At 40.5% G+C, this 23,401-nt stretch overlaps 1 protein-coding gene across 1 annotated transcript in view; it reads right to left on the bottom strand.

Annotated features, from left to right (window-relative positions):
* Window positions 1-598: 598 nt before the first annotated feature.
* NUP88 (nucleoporin 88) overlaps window positions 599-23,401 on the bottom strand; it is a gene marked incomplete at its 3' end in the record, with an annotated part of 33,978 nt that continues 11,175 nt past the window's right edge. The window contains exons 5-17 of the mRNA XM_084237204.1: window positions 23,166-23,342; window positions 18,541-18,727; window positions 17,605-17,752; window positions 14,355-14,453; window positions 7,963-8,053; window positions 4,788-4,889; window positions 2,677-2,835; window positions 2,280-2,405; window positions 2,108-2,173; window positions 1,899-1,979; window positions 1,482-1,608; window positions 1,083-1,201; window positions 599-662 (exon numbers count right to left, since the gene is read on the bottom strand). Of these exons, the coding sequence (XP_084093330.1) occupies window positions 599-662; window positions 1,083-1,201; window positions 1,482-1,608; window positions 1,899-1,979; window positions 2,108-2,173; window positions 2,280-2,405; window positions 2,677-2,835; window positions 4,788-4,889; window positions 7,963-8,053; window positions 14,355-14,453; window positions 17,605-17,752; window positions 18,541-18,727; window positions 23,166-23,342 (1,546 nt within the window). The remainder of the gene's footprint in view (window positions 663-1,082; window positions 1,202-1,481; window positions 1,609-1,898; window positions 1,980-2,107; window positions 2,174-2,279; window positions 2,406-2,676; window positions 2,836-4,787; window positions 4,890-7,962; window positions 8,054-14,354; window positions 14,454-17,604; window positions 17,753-18,540; window positions 18,728-23,165; window positions 23,343-23,401) is intronic.

Below are 23,401 nucleotides of genomic sequence, written 5' to 3'. Positions count from 1 at the left end.
CAGGTATTGGAACATAGAGCACAGCCAAACCCAGCTCTGAAAGGTAATACTGCCTGTCAAGGAAGTGAGCTAGCAGTGGGCTTGCGATTGTGGATCTTGAGTTCGGCTCTGAGCGGACTGCAGGTGTTAACTGTTTGTACTGAAGGCGTGTCCTTAAGAAGAAAGTGTTCAAATTAAAAAAGCTGCTGCCTAGTATACTGTGTGGTCTTTTCCTTGGAATCCCGGGGTTATGTCCCTCTTCAGACTCATGTTTGTGGTGCTGCTACTTTAAAATGCAGCTCTTATTCTTGTGCAAATACAGAGAAAGCTCAATAGGAATGATCTGGTGGTGGCTGCAGCTGAATGTCTCGGGCTTTTTTTGTTTTCAATCCTAGGTCACTGCTGAGTACAAGCAGATTCAAACTTACATAGAAAGCACATTCCACTGTTTAAATATAAGCATTTATTCAATAATTATAAAACAAGTATAAAAATGAACAACCACACTAAGTTCTTCCCAAAATGCCTCTTTATAAATTAGATAATGCCACCTGTTTTACAGTATGAGTTTAAGCCTTCACTTGTGTTAACTTCAGTTGTGAGTTTGTTCCTGGTGTTGTCAGAAGTTCACATGGTTTCGGATATCATTGATTTGCTTCACCATTTCTCTTATGTGTTCACCCCTGTAAAATTGTAAAGTCGTTTACCTTTGGGAATACCACAAATGAATAAGCCATTATAACTGCTTCTGAAGAATGTCCACTGGCAATGAATGATCTTAGAAGTGCTGTGCTAAACTACCAGCTTATGGTTTTGGGTGGATAGTAATGGTCTTGACTCTTCACTGCAGGTGGCAATCGGCGCAACTGCTGGAAATATGTTTGAACAGATCGTAACCACATCAAATTGTATTACAGGAAAGTTATCAGTTTGATCCTCTCACATACTCATCTTAAGTCCACAGCTATCCTAAAGCTCCTGTCTCAGTAATACTAGACATGCAAATACCAAGTAATCTTATCTGGGCGGAAAAAGGTTGATTTTTTAATACTGCAGTGGAAATAAAGACACTGTCTCTGCGAGCTGACGGTAGTGTTACTTACTCCTCTTTCAGGATGGACTGAATGCACTTTCTCTGGTAGGCGCTGAGCGTTATGGTGGGTTTTTGAGGACTCAGAACCTTTTCCATCTTTCGTTGCTGATACTCTTTTTTCATAGTAACCTTAAGTATGAGACAACAGATATTTTTGGCTATGAATCATATGTTGTATGTACAACTTTGTTTTGTAACTGAGGAAACATCAGTTGATAATCCTGTGTAGGTTTCAAGATAAGTTTCTCATGGCGCTCACCAATACCTAGTCCCCACCTACCAACAACCGATTGCTGTACATCTTGGTAATGTCAGTTTTAGTCTATTCTCTTTGCATTAAAAAAAATTATCTATAGAACAGACTCTTGAAAAAATGCTGGATCTAGCTCCTCTGTTCATCCCTTCTTACCTGTTTAATGGCATTGCCCAGGTGTCGGAGTTGATCAGGTATCAGCTGTAGTTCTTTCTTCATGTCTCGCTCACTATCAGAAAGCACTGGCAGCTGAGAGTGGAAACTGTGAAGTACTTTCTTCATCCTTTAGAAAAGGTAAGCCAACATCGTAGCTGGAGATAGGCTACCGAGGAGAAACCCAGTCCTAACTTAAGTTTACAGGGGAATTCACGCCCCTGTAAAGGAGGCCGCTACAGGGTGGTCGGGGAAGCACTACTGTCTTCCCTGACAGACCTCTGGGGAGGGCTGGGGGGGTGATCCTGTCAGCAGGTGAGCACTCTTCTGAGGTGCTCAAAAACACTATTAGCACCCAAGGACTTAAGTGACTCTGCTAAGTAGCTGAACAGGGAAGAGAATGTTACACATCTCACTGACCTGTTCATGATATCTTCTTGTTTTTCCTTGGCTTCCTCACATTTTTCAGCTAAACGCTCAGCCATTTCCCGTAGACTTTTCCTAATGGTGTAAAAAACAAGCTCTTGGAGTCCACCTTGAGGTTGATGCCACATGATGTGACTCAGCATCTTGTGAAATACAGTTCTATTCTACTTACTATTTGTTTTCTCCCTATTTGTGGCACTTACCTCTCCTCTCGACAATATTTGAGATCTTCTTGTTGCTTCTCTTTTTGGTCACATAATAACTTGACCCTTCAAGAGCAAAAAGAAGTGAAATTTAATCCAAAGCCAGGTCCAGGCCATTACAGCGTCAGCTACTAGTCAGGGCCTGATGGTGTATGAACAAAAACCATCTTACCTCCGCTGAATCTCCTCCTTTGCCAGGTCCTGTTTAAGAATATACTGTTCTCTGAACACCTGGGTGGCTCTGCTGATGAGCTGAAGACATTCTTCAGGAGGAGGGGGTGTATCTTTTTCAGATGATCTTTTAAAAAAAAAGTTTATTTCTGTAACTGAGTAAAATAACTAAAAATATTCAAGTTATAGCTGCTTTTCTCCTTTTTTATACTCTTCCTGTCTATCATTCTCAAATGCCTCTGCCCATGTCTATTTTCGCCCTCTTCATTAGCTGATTAAACATGCCCCATGTTTCTGACAACTGTAACATAGTAATAGTGAGGGCAGAGTTTGAACAGTAATGATAAAAACAGAAAAGACAACCAGCTCTTAAAACCTATATGCCCCAAAGCTCATACTTCAAAAATGCTGGATTTGCAGTAGTACGTTGCAAAATGCTTTTAATATGCTTTTCAAAGGAATCTGGTGTTTCAGCTAGAATCCGGAGGGGAGACTCTGCCACTTCGACATCTTCTCGGGTACAAAGCAGCGGGGGAGAGGCTGGATGGACTGTGCTTCTGCAAAATAAAGTTCACAGTGGAGTGATTTACAGTACACCTGAGAGGAAAGCATAGTCACATTTCCAGAGCTTTGAGAATAGAAGAAACTATAAGCATTACTTTTGTAAATGCATTTTCTGCTTTGAAGAGGTCGTCTTAGGAGTGTATCCCCTTATTCAGCCAGTGCTGCTATTTGTCAAAGCATTTTGGACTCTTCACTTTCGATTTTTTTTTGAAGATGGAGGCAGCACAAACACAGACACTCATGGACTCTTTTGGCAAAAGACTTGAGAACCAGTTTAGAAGCCAGAGTTAGGAACAAATCACTCATTCTCTAGGTATAGTTTGGAGCCGATCAAAACCAACATTCAGCCAGACAACTACTGGACATATAGTTGGTCTATTTAACTTGATTTCTAAGAATCACATCTACTTAGATTACTATAAAAATTTACAGGCAGCAATCCCTCTGTCCACCTGTGAATATGCAGATGCTTCTTTTCACCAACTCTCTCCCTCTGCAGGGCAGTAGCCTCCCTGCCTGCCCGTGACCTGTACCTGCCGGGACTTCACTGACCTCCCTCAGCAGAGGACGCACTCCTAAAGGCTGCCCGCCTGCAGCCATGCAGACCTCTCTTAGCAAACCTGTTCCTTTCAGGGCAGCTCTTCCTACCTGCTGGTGTCTATGCAAGTGTCTTACTCTTCTGTCCCTTTCCCTAATAATAATAAACCTGCTCTTTAAATATAAAAAAAAAAAATTATAAAGACAATTTCAGAAAGAGCTTGGAAGACTGCAAACTTTGACAGCAAGGTAAGTGAGTGACTTTGAAAGCAGCAATTCAAATCTGGGAGTCTGTTAAATAATAATATAGACAGTTTGGACTTCGGGCAGATGGCAGAAACATAAGCTCTGCAGGTATCTCTATATCTTATATTTAGAAGTTCCCCCTCCTCCCCACCTTTTCAGATTCAGATTTTCATCCTCAAGTAACTTAGTGTGACTAGGCCCTATTTTACAAAGGTTAAGATAGGTTTTTAAAATACACGCTGAGGTTAACAGGCAAAAAGGCCATGTTTTTTCAGTGATTTTATTACTTCTGTTTAGTCTTACTAGAGTTTAGTATAAAAACTTTTAGTATAAAAGTGATAATTTTTCTTTAAATTGTAAAACTTATCAATATTCAAAGAGCACGGGAACTCCTCTAAGGGCAGGACATTGTATTTACTGTCAGTACTTTGAACTTAGGTTGAATGTCTTGAAGTGCTTGCTTTGAACTGACAGACTGGGAAGGTGGGTGTCTAGTATTCAACACCTGATGGCTCATTAGAGGCTTGTATTCCTGCGTTTATGAATCTCTGCATGACCTTCCAGGACTGCTGAGAAAGCAAAATGGTTCAATATGAGTTCCTTAAGGGGAGTGAAGATTTGAGTTTAGCAACACACTTCCTCTCTCCCAGAGTTTACATTTTGTACATCACCCTCAAGCTGACAGGGAAGTGGAAATTAAGTATTGGTACAGACTTTGGAATCAGAAAGGCCTACATGTGCAGCCAGCGATGTGCGTCGCCTATAACTTCAGCCTTTACTTCACACTTCTAGTCCTGTTGCCTATAAAGCGGGGTAACAGCACTCTCCTTACAGGATTGCTCTGATTACATGAGGCACTGCAGGGAACTGGCTTCTGAGCCTGGCACATAGTTAGAACTTGCTGGTCATCACGTCTAAATCATAATAATGAATTGCCACACTTCAAAGCAAAGCTCACAGAGCTGAAGTAGATGCCAGAAATCAAAACTAAATAAAATCTATTAGAGATGGCAAGAGCAAGAGAAATAGACACCCTTCCAACTGCCAAATTAGAAGCCAAAGCATAAACCGTGTATTTTCAACTGGTTGCTTGAGAGCATTTTTCCACTTTAGATTGCAGAATGGAATGAGAGCTGTGCTAGGAAAATAAAAAGGGACATACAATAAAGGTCTTATGAGGCATTCGTAGGTACTGGTGATGCAGATCATTGTGGGGCCCAGAATGTCCGGGACAATCCAGAATCCTTGAATGGGAGCTGGCTGCCTAGAAAGACAAGACACAGTTGAGTTGTAAAGTAGCAAACGCAATGGGAACAAGCACAAGGACATACGTGAGGTTAGTGGCCTTCTCACGAGTGAACTGTTAGCCTGAGCTAACAGTTGCTGTGTGGACATAGAATAATTTCGAAGGTGATGACTTGGAAACCTATATAAAGCCGATCTGACTGAGCTGCCACTCCACAGTCTAGGGTTGGGGAGGAACCCACTGCCGCCTGTGTGCTCACGTAACCTTAACAGTTGCCACGATGCACTGTAGTTTCTTTTAATTGAGGTAACAAGCACATAGTGAGTTTCAGGTGTTCATTTTTGAAAATCAACGTGTGTGTACACATGACACAAATCACTGTGAAAATGCCAGTTTATTCTTCACCATACCACGGTCCTTTTTTCCTGACTTACCTATTTTCTCTGCCCCTTCAGTTCTGGTAACATTAATTGTTCTCATAGTCTAAGAGTTTATTTTTGGCACTAGGACAGGCATATGAAGATAGGGTTTATATGCGAGCGGGGAAGACATGCTTCTTTGCTCTACACATCACATACAGACTCAAATCATGGCATCTATCTCCAACCATAATTCCATCTAGGTCCATCCATGTTGTTGCCAATGGTGGAATTTTTCCTTTTTTTATATTTCACTGTGTACATATACCACATCTCTATTCATTTGTCAAATGATGTGCAAATTAGTTCTTGTGTCTTTCTCCCCAGTTTACAGGTAAACCTGCTACCTTCATATGCCTATCCTGTTGCCAGCCCAGATTAACTGCTCAGAAACTGTTGACTGAATAGAATGTTAAAGTCAATTTCACATTAAAAATACAATGCAATGCAGGCCAGAGTCTTTTGTCACCGTGCACTTCCCTTTCAACCTTCGTTCCTATGTCTCTGAAGAAACCAAAAACTGGGACCTCAGACAGGAACTTCCTGGCCAACAGGCTACTCCACCTGCCCCCGCGCACACCCTCCCCATGTGCCATAGTACATTTCTGCCCCTGGAATGAAGAGGCCACCTCTGCTGAGGCTAGCTCTACCCACTCTGTAGTTTCACTATCTCCTCATTGTCTATTTACCTTCCGCTAATAAACAAGTTTGTTCACAACTTTTCCACTGGAGGTCCCGGTAAGGAGGATTTCAAGCTCCTTAACCTATTGTTTCTCCCTTCCTTTTAGACCCAACCAGAAGTCCTTCAGCAGCGTCTACAATACTATTTTTCCTCCCACATCTCTCGTTTACCCCTCTTTTGGGGGAAGAGTTGTGAGATGGAGTCTGGGAGTTTAAATTTTTTAATGTTATATCTTTAGTGTGACATCTACATATAGGAGAATACACATATACACTCCGTAGCCACAATCTGGATCAAGAATAAAACACTGCAGTGGCCTAAGACCTCCTATTCCACTCCCCGGAGAAGCAGTCACTTTTTATTACCTACTTTCCCTATTCACATTTCAACCTGATACAGTTTTCCATCCTCTCCCATCCCCCAAAGTATTTTCCTTATGATCCTTGATGAACCTCTGTGGTGCCAAATCTAGACTCTTAACTGCCATGCTGTGCTTATTTGATGCTGTTGCCCTCTGCCTCCTCTTTGAAACCTCTTCCTCCTTGGAATCCTTGACAGCATTTCCTCTCTAGTTTCCTTCCTGGCCTGGACTTCCCTTCCTCCACTAACTGCTTGTAAGAGTGTTGCTCAGGACTTTTCTCAATTCTCCTGTGCTCATTCTAGGTCTTTTCCTGAGCTACCTCCACCAATGCTAACAATATCAAACTCCAGACCTACAGGCCTAGTGAGGATCTTCACTTGGATGTTCTATAACAACAGAAAACTTGAGGGAAGGGACTGACATAGATCAAAAAGAGTTAGAGCAAAAGTAGTATTCAGAGTTACTCATAATTTACTAAGTCTAACCCTTAGCAGTCATGTCAGTACGCATGACGGAAACCAACCCGCCTACCGTTAGAGATTGGTGACACTGAGGAGTCTGAGAGCATTGACAAGGACCTGGAGAACCTTAAGAGACAAAAGGAAGATATGGGCGTGGTAGGGACAGTGACGGGGAAGGAGCTTTTGGGCTCAATAGTGAGCCGAGGAGTAGGGAACAAGCAATTCATGAATGAACTGGTAATAAACCCCAAACCAGTAATCTAATAATCTTAATCATCATTCATCTCAACTCTGGAAGTTTTGAATTTTCGAGGTGGATTATCTTACATGCGAGAGCCCTGGAATGGAATAAAATGATGGCTCAGGTACAAACAAGATTTAAAGAATTGGATGGTTGCAGTCAAGCAGAATGTTTTACCTCCTTCAGAGAAACGCTTCTGCATGAGGTTACTGATGCTTAACTTTCACTCTAAGCTACAATCCAAACTCATTTGTTTCTGAAAAAACTGACTGTAAAACTTGTCTGATTTTTGTTGTTAAAAATATGTTTTTGAAAAAACAGAAAACCTGAATGCTACCATTAACTCCTCTTCTGTCTTTCCAAATCCACCTTTTCTCCTATATCTCTATGCCTGAAGGGTGCCTCACATACCCAGGTTTCCCAGAGGCAAACCTGGCACTAGACACTCTGTCAGACACCGGGTGTACACACCTGAGGGGACAGTACACAGTATGAGACAAACAGACATGACGAGGGCAGAGGACCTCATCAAGCATACATATTCCAGTAGTGATGACAAACACTAATATTAATTGTAACGTGTTATAAAAGAGAATAAAAAAAAAAATCCCAAGTTAGAATCACAGAACTCCTTCTGAAGCACTAACATTAAGATCAGAAAGAAGATTAAGAATTAGCAAGTTAAAATAGGGGATAAGAATGGAGAAATCTATTCGAGAGAGAGGACACAGAGTGTGAAGTGGCTTTGAAGCAGGTGTGAGGTTTTGATGAACATCTGATGAACTGATACTCTTAGAGGTGAAGTATCATGAGTGCAACTTACTTTTCAGTGATTCAAATTCGAGTCGTGTTCATGTGAATGTAATGTATATACTGGTATCGGAATTACTGAAAACTCTTATCTGAGTATACAAGGGAGACTCTTACCTGCATGGCAATGGCTTTGTACAAAGGATGTGTTCTACAAAGCATTTTTGTTCTGTAGCAAGTTCCTGTAAACTATCTTTATCTTCTTCATCTACAAAGGAACACATAAAATTTAACTGATGCTTAGAAAAGTCACATTAAAATGCTGACAATGTTAAATACATTTCAGTTCTTATCTCAGACCACAGCTTCTGACATAGTAACCTCCTTCCCTCAGGGATCTAGATTTCTGTCCCCAGAAGGAAAACAGATTTTCTTTAGTCCAATTTCTAAATTAAGAAATGTTTCACTGAGACCAATTCCAGAAATTATTCACTTCCCATTTTCCTTCCAACGATCCCAGAAATCATTCCTCACCCACACCAAATTTTTATAACAGCTTTTTTTTTTAAAAAAAGATTTATTTATTTATTTATTTATACAAGCACTGGGTACAGTAAGAAGCGCGGGAAAGTGAGAGAATTCACCAGAGCCAGAGCGGGGAACAGAACAGGCAGATTGATGAAGAAATACACTGCTGAGGGGAGCAGCGGGAGCGGCAGGAGAGGTCTGTCGCTCCATGTGGGACCCTCGCCTAGGGCGGGGGATTGAACCGGCACTGCAGAGGCTGCGGGCACCTTCGTAGCCCACTCTCAACCGCTGCGCCACCAGGGGAGGCCCTATAACAGCTTTTTGAAATGTAATTCACACTACATAAAACTCACCCGTGTGTGACTCAATGAGTTTTAGTATGTTAAGAGAACTGTACTTCATCACCACAAAAAGTTTAAAATACTTTCATTACCAAAAAGAAACCCCTATACCTGCTAACAATCACCTCCTAATTTCTTCCAATCACCCCAGACCTAGGCAACAAACACTAATCTACTTTGTAAATCACTTGATTTACAAAATGTCTATCCCGGACATTTTAGACAACTGGAATTATAAAACATGCAGTTGCTTGTGACTGGTTTTTTTCATTTAGTATACTACAACCAAGGTTCATCCATGTAACATGTACCACTACTCATTCCTTTCTACTGCTGAGTAATATTTAATTTATGGATATACATTTTATATAATCATCTGTTAACAGACACTTGGCTATTTGACTTCTATGAATAAGGCTATTAAAATTCATAAATTTTTGTGTGCACATGTTTTTATTTCACTTCTCGAGGTCTCAGGAGTAGAAAAGTTGGGTCACATGGTAGATCTATTGAATCACTTGAGGAACTGCCAGACTATTTTCCAAAGCAGTAGCATTATTTTACGTTTTTATAAGTAGTGAATGAGAATACTTGTTTTTATAAGTAGTGAATGAGAATACTTGTTTCTCTATAGCCTTACCAACATTTTATTGTTCTGTCATTTTTGATTTTAGCCATTTTAGTGGATGTGATGTGGTATCTCATTTCTACAATGACTAATGCTGTTGAACATGTTTTCATGTGCTTAATGGCTATTTGCATGTCAATGGAAAAAGTCTAATCAAATCCTTTGTTCATTTTTGAAATTAGCTATTTATCTTTAGAATTCTAAGAGTTCTTTATGTTTTAGATATAAGGCGATTAAAATATTTTCATTACCAAAAGAAACTCCCATATCTGGTAACAATCACTCCCTAATTTCTTCCATTCGCCCCAGACCTAGGCAATAAACACTAATCTACTTTCTTTCACTTGATTTACAAAATGTCTATTCTGGACATTTTATACAACTGGAATCATACAACATGCAGTTGTATATATTATTTGCAATCAGATATATTTGCAAATATTTACTCTAAGAAGAATTCTTACAGTGATTTCATCAGATCTGCACATCAATCTGGGGGGTATGTTTTCTGATCTATTTGCATGAAATGTTTTTCATTTATTCAGGCATCGTTTCCTTCAACAATGTTTTGTAGTTTTAAAATACATTGTGTACTTCTTTTGCTAAATTTGTTCCTAAGTATTTATTCATTATGATGCCATTACAAATGAAATTATTGGGGCTCCCTGGTGGCGCAGGGGTTAAATTCTCAAGGCTATCCAGCTATCGCCAGCCACTGTGGCATGAGTTTGATCCCCAGCAGGGAGCCAACCCACATGGTGAAGCAGACCTCTCTTGTCTTGCCAGCTGCTCCACTCAGCAGTGTATTTCAGTCAATCCACCTGTTTTGCTTCCCTCTCTCTGGTGAATACTCTCAACACACCCTCCCCCCATCACACCTCTGGCCTACACCCCAGTTCTTGTAAGTGTAACAAAAAAAAAGAAATCTTTAAAAAAAAGAAATGAAATTATGTTGTTAATTACCTTCTGGACTCTTCATTGCTGTGCAACAGAAGTGATGTTTGTATACTGGTCTTATTGCCTGCAACCTTAGTGAACTCACTAGTTTTAGTTTTTTAGTGTGTTCCCTCTTATTTACTATATCAGAGATCATATAATAAGAGAACAGGCATAATTTTACTTCTTTCCTTTCCAATCTAAATGTCTTTTATTTCTTTTTTTTAAAGATTTATTTATTTATACAAGAACTGGGGTACAGTCAGAGGCGCGGGAGGGTGAGAGAATTCACCAAAGACAGAGCGGGGAGCAGAACAGACAGACGGGCCAAAGACACGGATGAGTAGCGGGTGTGGCAGGAGAGGTCTGCTGCGCCATGTGGGATTCTCCCTGGCCGGCTGGGATCAAACCCATGCTGCAGAGGCTGTGGGCAGCTTCATAGCGCGGCGCTCAACAGGCTGCACCACCAGAGAGGCCCCTATTTCATTTTCTTAATTATTTCCCTAGTTTAGAACCTCCATTGATGTTGAACAGAAGTTGCAATAGCAGACATCTTGTTCCTGTTCTTAGGCGGAAAGTGTAGAAGGTAGAACTTGTAAGTGGACATTTAACTGAGGAGATTTCCAGGTAAAACATGGATGTGGCCTAGATTATTCTTGTTGATTATGGGTAGAATGTAAGGGAAAGTAGAATTGAAGGAAGAACTTGTAAACAAAAGGCACAATGCCTTGACGATTTGGGAAATTCTCAGACTATCTAGATGGCAAAAAATGCAAAAATTGAGATTTATTGTCAAGAAAGCGTATCTTAGAGAAAAAGTCACTGGTGTGGATATCTAGTCTTTTTCTAATACTTTTGAAAGAAGGTCAGACTATTTAGTCATATAACACAGTTCTTTGAAGAGATTTAGTGTGACTAAGAGCCTGTAACCATCTCAGCAAAAGCCAAAACTGAGATGAGATTACGTAGGAAAGATCTATGGATGAACCTCTTGTCTACTAGAGTGAATCCTCATGATATGCACAAGAGACTCAACAGGTTCTCGAGAATTTTATACCTACGCCAACACTGCTGGCTTGTACTGAAAAGGTCATAGAAAGGATTAAAAAAGGCTATTCTACCGCTAAAATTCTATAGGCAGGAAACCGGCTGATAGAACCACTCAACTATGGACAAATGTTACCTTTCCTGAAAAATGAAGGATTACACAGAGAGCAGAGCAGCAAGCCAAGAGGATTATCCTTAGAATTTGAAACCCAAAAGAATTGGGATTTTGAAATTGAGACCTGTGCTTTCTTTTTTCTTTCCATTTCCTTTTGAACTGGAATGTATATAACCAATACCTATACCTGTTCCACCACTATGTTCGGGGAGCAGGTAACTTGTTTTCTCATTTCTAAGCCTACTGATACTTTTTTTTTTTTTTTTAAATATAGAGGCATGTTTTTATTTATTTATTTATTTATTTATTTATTTATTTATTTTTATTTGTTTGTTTGTTTTGTTTATACATGCACTGGGTACAGTCAGAAGCACGGGAGGGTGAGAGAATTCACCAGAGCCAGAGTGGGGAGCAGAGCAGGCAGAAGGACCGAAGTACACTGCTGAGGGGAGCAGCGGGTGGCAGGAGAGGTCTGCGCACCATGTGGGATCCTCCTCCGGTGGCCGGGGAGCAGCCGGGGATCGAACCGGCGCCGCAAAGGCCGCGGGCAGCTTCGCAACCCAGTGCTCAACCGCTGCGCCACCGGGGAGGCCCCTACTGATACTTTTGCATTGGGTAGATTATACTCAAGATTCCTACCTGATTTGGATGATGTATATGATACTGGGGACTTTAGAACTCAAGAGAGTTAGATGAGGTTTTGAACCCTGTGTTGCCATAATCATGCTAGGGGTAATACATTTTGCACATATATCGTTGGGGGTCATGGGTGGACTACAATAGACAGAATAATGGACTTCCAGATAAGTTTGCATCTCAATCCCCAAAATCTGTGAATATTAGGGTACAGGCCATGGAGAATATTGGTTGCAGATGGAATAAAGCTGTCCATCAGACATCTTTGAGATAGGGAGAGTATCCTGGATTAGCTGGGTAAACACAATGTCATCACAAGTTTCCTTAAAAGAGAGGGGAACAGCAAAGAAGCTGGGTGATACAAAGGGAGGACTCTACTTGTCCCACCATTGCTGATTTTTAAGATGAAAGAAAAGTGCTGCAAGCAAAGGAAGGCAGTAGAAACTGGAAAAGGTGAGGACATGGATTCTCTCTTAGAGTTTCTGGAAAGGAACTCTGTTCTGCCCAGTGGAATCATTCTAGAATTTCTAACCCAAAGAACTTTAAGACAGTAACTTAAAAAAAAAAAATTATTTGCTTATTTATGCATACCAGAGCTGGGGTACAGGCCAGAGGTGCGAGGGGTGACATGATTCACGAGAGACAAAGTGGGAAGCAGAACAGGCAGATGTACTGAGATATACTACTGAGGGAAGCAGCAGGTGAGGCAGGTGAGGTCTGCTGTGCCATGTGCTCCCTGGCCGGGGATCGAATTCATGTTGCAGTGGCTGGCAATAGCTTAACAGCACCAAGACTTTAACCCCTGCACCACCAGGGAGGCCCTAAGATAATAACTTTTTTAAGCCACTAAATTCCAGTGCTTTATTACAGCAGCATTAGAAAGCTAATACAGAAAGCACTCATCTTCCATCATTAAGTAGAGTGTCAGCTGCAGGTTTTTCAGAGACTCCCTCTAACAAGTAGAGGAAGTTCCATTTTATTGCTAGTTCATTGAGTGTATGGGATTTTCTTAAATGCTTTTTCAGTGTTTAGTGAGATGATCATGTAGTTTTATCCTTTATTCTACTGATAAGGTATAATACTTTAAGTGAATTCTCAATAAATCAAGCTTGCATCCCTGAGATAAATCCCATTTGACATAATGTATAATCCTTTTTATATGTTGCTGAATTTGCTAGTGTGTTGTTCAGAATATTTTACATCTATTTTTGTAAGAGAGATATGCAGTTTTCTTTTCTTCAACGTCTTTCTCTGGTTTTGGTATCAGGTAATACTGGCTTTATAGAGTGAGTTGGGAAGCGCTTTGTTGTCTTCTTTTTTTCCGAAAGAGCTGTGAAGATTTGGCATTAATTCTTTAAATGTGAAGACATCATGCCCTGAGCTTTTCCTTTTGGGTAATTTTTTGATTACTGATACAATATTGTTACTTGTTACAGATCTATTCAAGTTTCCTATTTCTTTTTGAGTCATTTAAGTTATGTGAGTGGCATACAGCTGTTGACAGTATTCCCTTACAACCTTTTTTTTTGCAAGGTCAGTAGTACTAGTCCTCCTTTCATTCCTAGTTACAGTAATCTGAATCTTTTTTATTTCTTGGTTAATCTAAGTTTTGTCAATTTTGTTGTTCTTTTCAGAGAATCAACTTCTGGTTTCACTGAGTTCTCCACTATTTTTTTTTCTTTTTTTCCAAGAAAGACTTATTTTAATTAATTTACTTATTTATTTTAAAGATATATTTATTTATTTATACAAGCACTGGGTACAGTCAGAAGCACAGGAGCATGAGAGAATTCACCAGAATCAGAGCGGGGAGCAGAGCAGGCAGACGGACCAAGTACACTGCTGAGAGGAGCAGCGGGCGGCAGGAGAGGTCTGCGTGCCATGTGGGACCCTCACCCGGTGGCCGGGGATCAAATCGGCGCTACAGAGGCTGCGGGCAGCTTCGCAACCCAGCGCTCAACCACTGCGAGGCCCTCCACTATTTTTCTATTCAAGCTACTTTTTTTTTTATAAAGGATTTATTTATTTATGCATACAAGAGCTGGGGTACAGGCCAGAGATGTGGGGGGTGAGAGGATTCACCAGAGCTAGAGTGGGGAGCAGAACAGGCAGACTGACTGTGAAACACACTGCTGAGGGCAGCAGTGGGCAAGTCAGGAAAGGACTGCTTCACCATGTGGGTTTCTCTCTGGCTGGCCGGGGATGGAACTCATGCTGCGGAGGCTATGAATTGCTTCATAGTGCGGAGCTTAACTCCTTGGGCCACCAGGGAGGCCTTCAAGCTACTTTTGGTAGCATTTATGAAACAACAAAAAGCTCAGAAAGTTAATAAACTCACCTGATCCAAGAAATTTGTGAAGTTTATGAATCCATGTGAGCCCAACACTATGGACACCAGCTTCGTGAGTGCAGTGGTACCTTGAGGGACACTTGGGATCTGCGAATGCAATATAAAGGGATTAGGAAAATGAAAGAATTCACCCCAGTAGCCCACAAACACATTTGTTGACTGAGGTAATAGAGAGTCTATAGGACATTTATATTGTAATCTGAAGTATAATTAATAAAACACAATCCAAAGACGTTAAAGTCTCAATATTTCTACAACAGTGTTCACCAAAATAAACACTTGCTGACAGATAGCTCATTTATGCCTCTCTGTCTACTTGTGTGCACTTACAGTTCTTCAAAATAAAATGGAAATTCAGCAAATTTGTAGCTCTGTAGTGAACCTACTGCTTGCATACAATCACTTACAGGAAATTGCTGACACAAGCACACGCCTATAGCACAGGCACTAAAAAGACTTCACCACAACTGCTCAGTGAATAATTCTGTCATCGAAAAGTCAGCCAGGGATGAAATGTGAAGTTCTACTTATCCTGATAGTTTTGTTTGACAATCGTGTGTATTTATACTAAGAAACAGGAGCAGTGTAACAATTTTAATGACAATTTCTGTACTTCCTTCCAAGATGAGTTTTTGAATACTTATTACTTATTTTATGACTCAGGATTTTTAAATCATTAAACAACTAAAATAGGAATAAACATTAAACAACTAAAACAATGTATAGGAGCAATGAAAACTGATTTAAGATGGCATCTGTCATCCATAAACTCCTAAATTAAAATTTTCTCTAATAGTCTCACTTTTTTATTGTTGACTATATAGTATATATAGTAAGTAAATGTTGTAAAGTGGATATTAGGTTTTTGCATTGGGGGTTTGCATAATGCATCCCTCTGAATAAACACTGAAAAACTTCATTTTTTTTTTAAAGGATTTTTTTTTTTTTTAAAAGATTTATTTATTTATACAAGCACTGGGTACAGTTAGAAGCACGGGCGGGTGAGAGAATTCACCAGAGCCAGAGCGGGGAGCAGAGCAGGCAGAAGGACCGAAGTACACTGCTGAGGGGAGCAGCGGGCGGCATGAGAGGTCTGTGGGCCTTGTGGGACCCTCCTGTGGTGGCAGGGGAGCAGCCGGGGATCGAACCGGCACTGCAAAGGCTGCAGGCAGCTTCGCAACACAGCGCTCAACCACTGCGCCACCGGGGAGGCCCTGAAAAACTTCATTTTTGATACTTGATAATTCAAGGCTCAAATCATGGTCTACTATAATTTAAAATGATCTTTCAAAATGTGTCTGTGGTGCTGAAGTCAACAGAAAAATACTAGCATTAGGATATAACAGAAATCTATCAAGAATGAGCCAATATAAGTAACTGAAGTAGGAAATTTGCTAGACCTCCCTCCCACCTCCATATCCATAAGGTAGCCATTTCACTTATGTCATTAAAAATATGGGTATGGTGGGCCTCTCTGGTGGTGCAGCGGGTTGCAAAGTACTGAGAAGCTGTCCGCAGCCTCTGCAGCGTGGGTTCCATTCCCAGCTGGCCAGGAGATATCTACATGGCGCGGCAGACCTCTCCTGTCTCACCTGCTGCTCCTCTCAGCAGTGTATTTCAGCCAACCTGCCTGTTCTGTGCCCCGCTCACTCTCACCCACCGCATCTCTGGCTTGTACCCCAGTTCTTGTATAAATAAAAATAAATCTTTAAAAAAAATATGCGTATGGAGCCTCCCTGGTGGCCCAAGGGGTTAAGTCTCAGCATTATCAAGCGATCAGCAGCCACTGCAGCATGAGTTTGATCCCTGGCCAGGGAGCTGACCCACATGGCACAGTGGGTCTTGCTCACTGCTCCCCTCAGCAGTGTATCTCAGTAGATCTGCCTATTCTGCTCCTCACTCTGTCTCTGGTGAATCCTTTCACCACACACACCTCTGGCCTACACCCTAGCTCTTGTATGCATAAATAAATAAATCTTTTAAAAAAATGGTTTGTTTCAGGGATTGTAATATATCTTATGTACAAATATGATTAAGTCAAACATTTTTTAGTTTCACATTGGAAAATATTAAATCTCATGAGAAGGCCCAATGTAAAAATGCCTATAATTAAGATTTCCCAAAGACAAATGTATCTTTATAGGAAATCAAATCATACCACTGAGATCATTTGGTCTCAATTTTCTCATCTATAAAGCAAAGTGCTGATACTTAATATCCAGATTATATCTCTTCAAACATTGTTTAGACATGACCAAATGGTTCTCCCTGTCAGTTTATTATGTAAGGACCACTATCTCTCTAAGTGTTCTGACTAGAGTATAGTAATAGAGTTGAAGCCATTGTTACCAGACCTACATAAACATGCAAATAAAAATGCAAGATTAGGTCAAGCTGCTACAAGGTCGAACTCTGTAGTGGATAGAGGAAAACTACTGAAGGTCCATCCAATTATTCCAGACTGAGTAAGCTTTTATTGCACATTCTTTACAGGGAAGAAGACAAGATCCTAGAGGAGACTTACAAAGGGTAGAGGGATTTTATAGGATTTCTGTGTTAGAAGGAATCTGAGAGAGTATCTAATGTTATCCCTCTTGTTTTCCGATGAGAAAATGGAAGACTAGGGAGGCTGAGAAAATGCCCATTACTACAGAGTAATAATAAAAGCTAGCACACTCCAGATTCCTAGTCACAAATTCCTTCCACTCATCTACTCTGGGTCTGGACAATGCATTCTTTCTTCTAGAAGCTTATCCAGAAGCTCTCTAGATGAGTAGAGATGAAAGATCTTCTACCAACCCAGATAAGACAAAATATAAAAAGGATGACATTCAAATTGGATGTGGGTACAACAACATAAGTGTGTACTCAAAAATAAAGAATTTTATACTTAATATGAATATAATTTGATTTTTAGTTATTTTAAAAGTTTATTAAAGCTTGTATCCATTTAAATATTTGAATCATAAATATTCGTTTGATAGGGCCAGAAAAAAATCACTATTATTAATCTGGATAATGTGGCTAATAGTCAAAGCCACTATTTTAAAACTTGAGATATTTGCTCAGTCTTTTCTGAACTTAAAATATAAATATAGTGACTAAAAGGCCAAAAGAACTGTTTAATGGCTGGAACTACAGAACAAATAACAAATAAATTATAAGGGATCAGTCTCTAAATCTATAATAGCATCAAGTATAAATGTGATGAAAAAACTAAATTTAATGAATACTTTACCTCTGTGAAGTTTGATTGGACAAGAAAAGTCAGAATCAAAGGGATCATCCTCTCTGCATGTCAACTTCAGGGCAAGCTCTAGCTCAACACACTCAAACACATACAGAGAAGGAATGAGGTCCACCCTTGAATCCCACGACTTTTCTGACTGTTAAAAAAAAAAAAAAAAAAAAAGCATTGTAATGTTGGCTTTTCATGTTCACTTGAAAATATACACAATTAAAGACAAAAGCAAAAAGCTGAATCAAAGAGTGCTTTCATATTCTTAATTCCACCCCTATTCTAACAATGCCTTGTTATGCTTAAAAGAGAAAAAAAGGTCTCCTTTTAGGAAGATGTGAATACACAAGAATAGAGAAGAGTCAATTCAGTGATTCAAAGGTTCTATCACCCAAGACTTCAATTTAGATTTTATTTTTTTTTTTTTTTTAATAGAGGCATGTTTTTATTTATTTGTTTGTTTGTTTGTTTTGTTTATACATGCACTGGGTACAGTCAGAAGCACAGGAGGGTGAGAGAATTCACCAGAGCCAGAGCGGGGAGCAGAGCAGGCAGAAGGACTGAAGTACACTGCTGAGGGGAGCAGCGGGCGGCAGGAGAGGTCTGCGCGCCATGTGGGATCCTCCTCCGGTGGCCGGGGAGCAGCCGGGGATCGAGCCGGCGCCGCAGAGGCCGTGGGCAGCTTTGCAACCCAGTGCTCAACCGCTGCGCCACCGGGGAGGCCCTCAATTTAGATTTTAAAAGGAAACAGGTAGTTGGTGGACTAAAGTAGCTGGGTACCTTCTAACTTCTTTCCATTTAAAGTGTTTCAATTAAATGTATAATTCCAAAATATACAGAAGTGTCAGAGATAAACTAAAATTCCTCATATACTAAGCATTCATGCTGGTCCAGGAACTACATTAGGTGTGGAGACATACACAGTACACTACTTACTGTTTGGTCATCTTCTTCTTCCCCTTCCAACACAACACAGTGATACAGCATTCCAGATTCAGTAGCAATTACTAAGATGTTGGGGACGCAGGGTAAGCAGAGTATGGCACAGGCATCATAACCATAGTTATCTTCAGCTGCAGGGTGCATAGGCAATGGACCTAACAGCTTTCCAATACTGCCAGAGCTAAAGAAAGAATCAAAACATATTTCGGAAATGTTGATAGGAAATAATTAAGCCCTTCACTTTAAACCCTTTTTTAAACTTCTTTCTCCTATCAAACCCTAATTAAAAATGCAATATATTCCCATGTCTCCACTTTTTCACTTTCCCACTCAATTTCCACTGCTTAGGGGTCTTTCAACAGGAGATAATTTGCCACTGAGAGGATAATGGCAATGCATAAAGCCATTTTTGGCTGTTACAACTCGGGGGTGGGGAGGTTATTGGCAGCTGGTGGATAGAAACCAGTGACACTGCTAAACATGTCCCCATAGGACAGTCCCTACAAAAATAACTATTCAGCTCAAATATCAATAATGCAGCAGTTGAAAAAAAAATCCCCTACAAATTCATTGTTTTTCATCACTCCACTGAAGTTACTCTCTGGCAAAGTCACCAAGATTGTAATTGCTATATGAAAAAGCCAATTAACTTGATCTTCTGCACCATTTATCACTGGTTAACATGATTGCCTCAACCCCCTTAACATCTGTTGTTATTTCTTGTAATTTCTCCTTCCTCCCTCTTTGAGGACACCTCACCAATGTCCTTTTCTGTTTTCTGACTTAAATATTGGCGCTCTCCAGGATTCTGATGTAAGCTCTCTCCTCTCACATGAGAGCATAATATGTTATGCCTGGGGGCCTCCCTGGTGGCGCAAGGGGTTAAGTCTCAGCACTATGAAGCTATCAACAGCCATTGCAGCATGAGTTCGATCCCTGGCCAGGGAGCTGACCCACATGGCACAGCAGACTTCTCCTGTCTTGCTCACTGCTCCCCTCAGCAGTGTATCTCAGTAGATCTGCCTGTTCTGCTCCCCAGTCTGTCTCTGGTGAATCTTCTCACCCCCTAAACCTCTGGCCTGCACCCCAGCTCTTGTATACATAAATAAATAAAATAAAGAAAAATTATGTTTGGCTTTTTGTAGTAATTATGTAATTACTACTATCAATATATTCTAATGACTCCCAAACCTTTCTTCTGAAATGTAGCTTATTTTCAGGGCTTAAACCCACATATTTAATTAGACAAAGAAGAACTGATGGATTAGTTGGGGGAGACATTTAGCTAGCATTAGTATACTGTGCAGTAAGTATAGCAAAAGAATAATTTGCCGGGTTCAAAAGAAAGCAGAAAGGTAGATATAAATTGAGGTAATAAAAGCACCAGAAGTAAATAAGATTAATGAATAAAGAATATAGTCTGGGAGGAATTATGAGTAGACAATGCAAGTTAGGGAGCAGCATATACAAAGTCCTAGAGACATGAAAGAAAAGCAAGGAGCAGGAAGGAAGATTTGCTTAGTATGATGGAAGTAAAGTTACAAAATCAAAACCAACAGAAAAGTAGCTACTCAAAGTGGCTCATGAAAAGTGTTATATGCTATGTTAAATGCTCGGAATCAATTTGCAAGGTGACTGTGTCACCAGAGGTTTAAATTGAGTTAAACTGAGTTACTAAGTTTCACTTTACTAATACTGATCTGAGGAAGATGACATGGAAGAAGTCAAAATGGGATTCAGGGAAATATATGAGAACAATCTAGGCAGAGGAGGATGAGGAGCTGACGTAAGGACAAGGGAATGGAGAGAAGAGAGTGGTATATATAAGAGACTTTCAAGGTTAAAAAAAAAAAATCAACAGAATTTTGGAAGTGTTTTGCATGTAAGATACAGAAGATGACTTTCATGTTGTGGATTAAGGTTACTAGGTGGATCACGGTGTGGACAAATGAAGGCCATGTGGTAGAGAGAGAAGGTATGTTACCAGAATAGCTACCCAAGGAAGATCATGTGTGAGAGGCAGAGAACCGTCTGGCAAGAAGAACACAATTGACAGTAATCCTTACGTTCTACAATCTGTCAAGACCTTTCATCTTTCTCATTGTGCATACCCTTTTTTTCCCTTTCCTGGAACCACCTCTGTTTTTGTTTCTGCCTACTGAATCCTTTTGGGCCAAGCTTTTTTACTATGGTCTTCTCAGTCTTTGAAGCCCAGGAGGCTGAAACATTTACTCTGTCCCACTCCCACAGTGCCCTATGATGCCTGTGCAAATCACACTGTGCTAGTTATTGGGTTTTTTGTTTGACTTTTCAGTATTCAAGGAATACCACATTGCAGATCCTGAATAAACATCAGTTATTTTATAAATCAATAAAGAACAGGGTCTCCCTGGCGGCACCAGGGGTTAAGTCTCAGCACTATGAAGCAATCCACAGCCACTGCAGCAAGAGTTCGATCCTGGCCAGGGAGCTACCCATATGGTGCAGATCTCTCCTGTCTCACCCGCTGCTCCCCTCAGCAGTGTATTTCAGTGGATCCGCCTGTTCTGCTCTCCATTCTGTCTCTGGTGAATCCTCTCACCCCCACCCCATACCGCTGGCCTATACCCCAGCCTTGCATGCATGCATAAATAAATAAATAAATAAAATCTTTAAAAAAAATCAATGAAGTATAATGTTCAGCTTTTGGCCTTATGCCTCTCTAGTTACAAACTAATTCGTCACTGACTCTTAACTCTCACTGTGACAAATGAATCTTTTTTCATTATTTTTATCTCCTCCATCTTCTCTCTAGTCCTGTATGTCCAACTATCTATGGATTATTTCCACTCCGTTGGTCCACTATTGTGTCAAATTCACCATTTGTAAAAACAAGTCATTGCTCCAAACTAGCTGCCCTTCGTAGCCTCAACTTTTTTTTTTTTTTTAAGATTTATCTATTTATACATACCAGAACTGGGGTACAGGCCAGAGATGTGGAGGGTGAGAGGATTCACCAGAGACAGAGTGGGGAACAGAACAGGTAGATTGACTGAAATACACTGCTGAAGGGAGCAGTGGGCGAGACAGGAGAGGTCTGCTTTGCCATGTGGGTCACCTCCCTGGCTGGCAGGGAATCGAACTCGCTACAGTGGCTAGCTGCAGCTTGATAGCGCTGTCTTTAACCCTTGAGCCACCAGGGAGGCCCCTCTCAATATTTTTGTTAATGGCTCATTCCTTTATCCAAACAACAACTCTTACTGATTCTTCCTTTGAAATATTATGTTCATTTCTTTTCCTGTATAACAATCACCGTAGTTTAAATTCTTGTAGGCCTCCTAATAAATTTCTTTATTTTTTTTTATTATTTTTTTAAAGATTTATTTATGTAAACATTGGGTACAGTCAGAAGCATGGGAGGGTGAAAGAATTCACCAGAGCCAGAGCGGGTAGCAGAATAGGCAGACTGACAAAGTACACTGCTGAGGGGAGCAGCGGGTGGCAGGAGAGGTCTGCGCGCCATGTGGGACCCTCGCTGGCGGCCGGGGATCGAACCGGCGCTGCAGAGGCTGCAGGCAGCTTCACAACCCAGCGCTCAACCACTGCATCACAGGGGAGTCCCAATAAATTTCTTTTTTTTTTTTTTTTTTTTCAGTGGTTAATTCTTTTTTTTTTTTTTTCAGATTTAATGATTTATACAAGAACCATGGTACAGACCAGATGCACAGAAGGATGAGAGGATTTACCAGAGACAGAGTGGGGAGCAGAACAGGCAGACTACCAAAACACACTGCTGAGGGGAGCAGCGGGTTAGACAGGAGAGGTCTGCTTCGCCATGTGAGATTCTCCCCGTCTGCCCCAGTCCCTTCCCTACCTACCTATTTTATCGTTTTCTTGCTTAGAAAACCATCATTGGCTCCCTATTACCTTATTCCTACAGAAAACATTCCACATTCCTTAACCATGTGCTTAACTGTACCAAATTATCCCCGAGGAGAAACTTTAAGCTTTATCATTCAATGTCTCCTACACGTATGCCCTGCTCTAGCCTCAAACAACTAATCATTGAGCCTTGTATGACACTTGTATTTCTTTCCACATTCTACTTCAAGCTGCCCTTGTGACTAAGTAGTCTTTTCCTCCCTTGATGTGTCATTTACTCCTGCATTAAACCTGTTAAGTCTCACATGATATCAGTCCTTCTCTATGAAAATTTCCTTTATTTCTTCAGTCAGAATGCTCTCTCCTTCCTCTGGTTCTTACTGACCGTAGCACTAATATGGTAGGGTTAGGTATCTTTTCATGCATATGTGAAAGATACCAGATTACCATGTCTAACTATCCTCATGGAACCTCGCTCATATATGACGAACAATACTTTCATAGTTGACTAGACTTTATGAAATTAAATGTAGTCTTATCTTCAGTGATTACCCAAGAATTCTAAAGAATTTCCCAACTCATATGAGGAAATGAAAGGTCAAATGATCTATACCAACTCTTTCTTCAAAATATTTAAGCTAAGCACTGAAAGGCTGCCTTGCTGTTGCAAACTCAAAAACATGGATCCCAACTCTAACTATGACAATCTAAAGTAGAAGTTGGGTTCTCATTTGAGGTGGGTTACCTCTTCAACTTACCTGTGTAATAGACTAACATATGTAAGGAAAGTCTCCCCATTCTCATATAAGATGTACAGTGGGTATGCGACTACTTCATCTTTGCCTTTTTGTCCAAATATATTCTTCGGGACTGCTGTCAGTGGTCCAAAGTCAAATGCAACTGCTGTTTCTCCCAGAGATGCAGTATATGCCCTCCTGGAAACAGATTTAAAAAACAATTTGTTGAAAACAAATACACAATGTCCAATTATAGG

Source organism: Talpa europaea, assembly GCF_964194135.1.
Source record: "Talpa europaea genome assembly, chromosome: 7".
Lineage (NCBI taxonomy): Eukaryota > Metazoa > Chordata > Mammalia > Eulipotyphla > Talpidae > Talpa > Talpa europaea.
The sequence above is the reverse complement of the archived record's forward strand: the minus strand, read 5'-3'. Positions and strand labels throughout refer to the sequence as shown.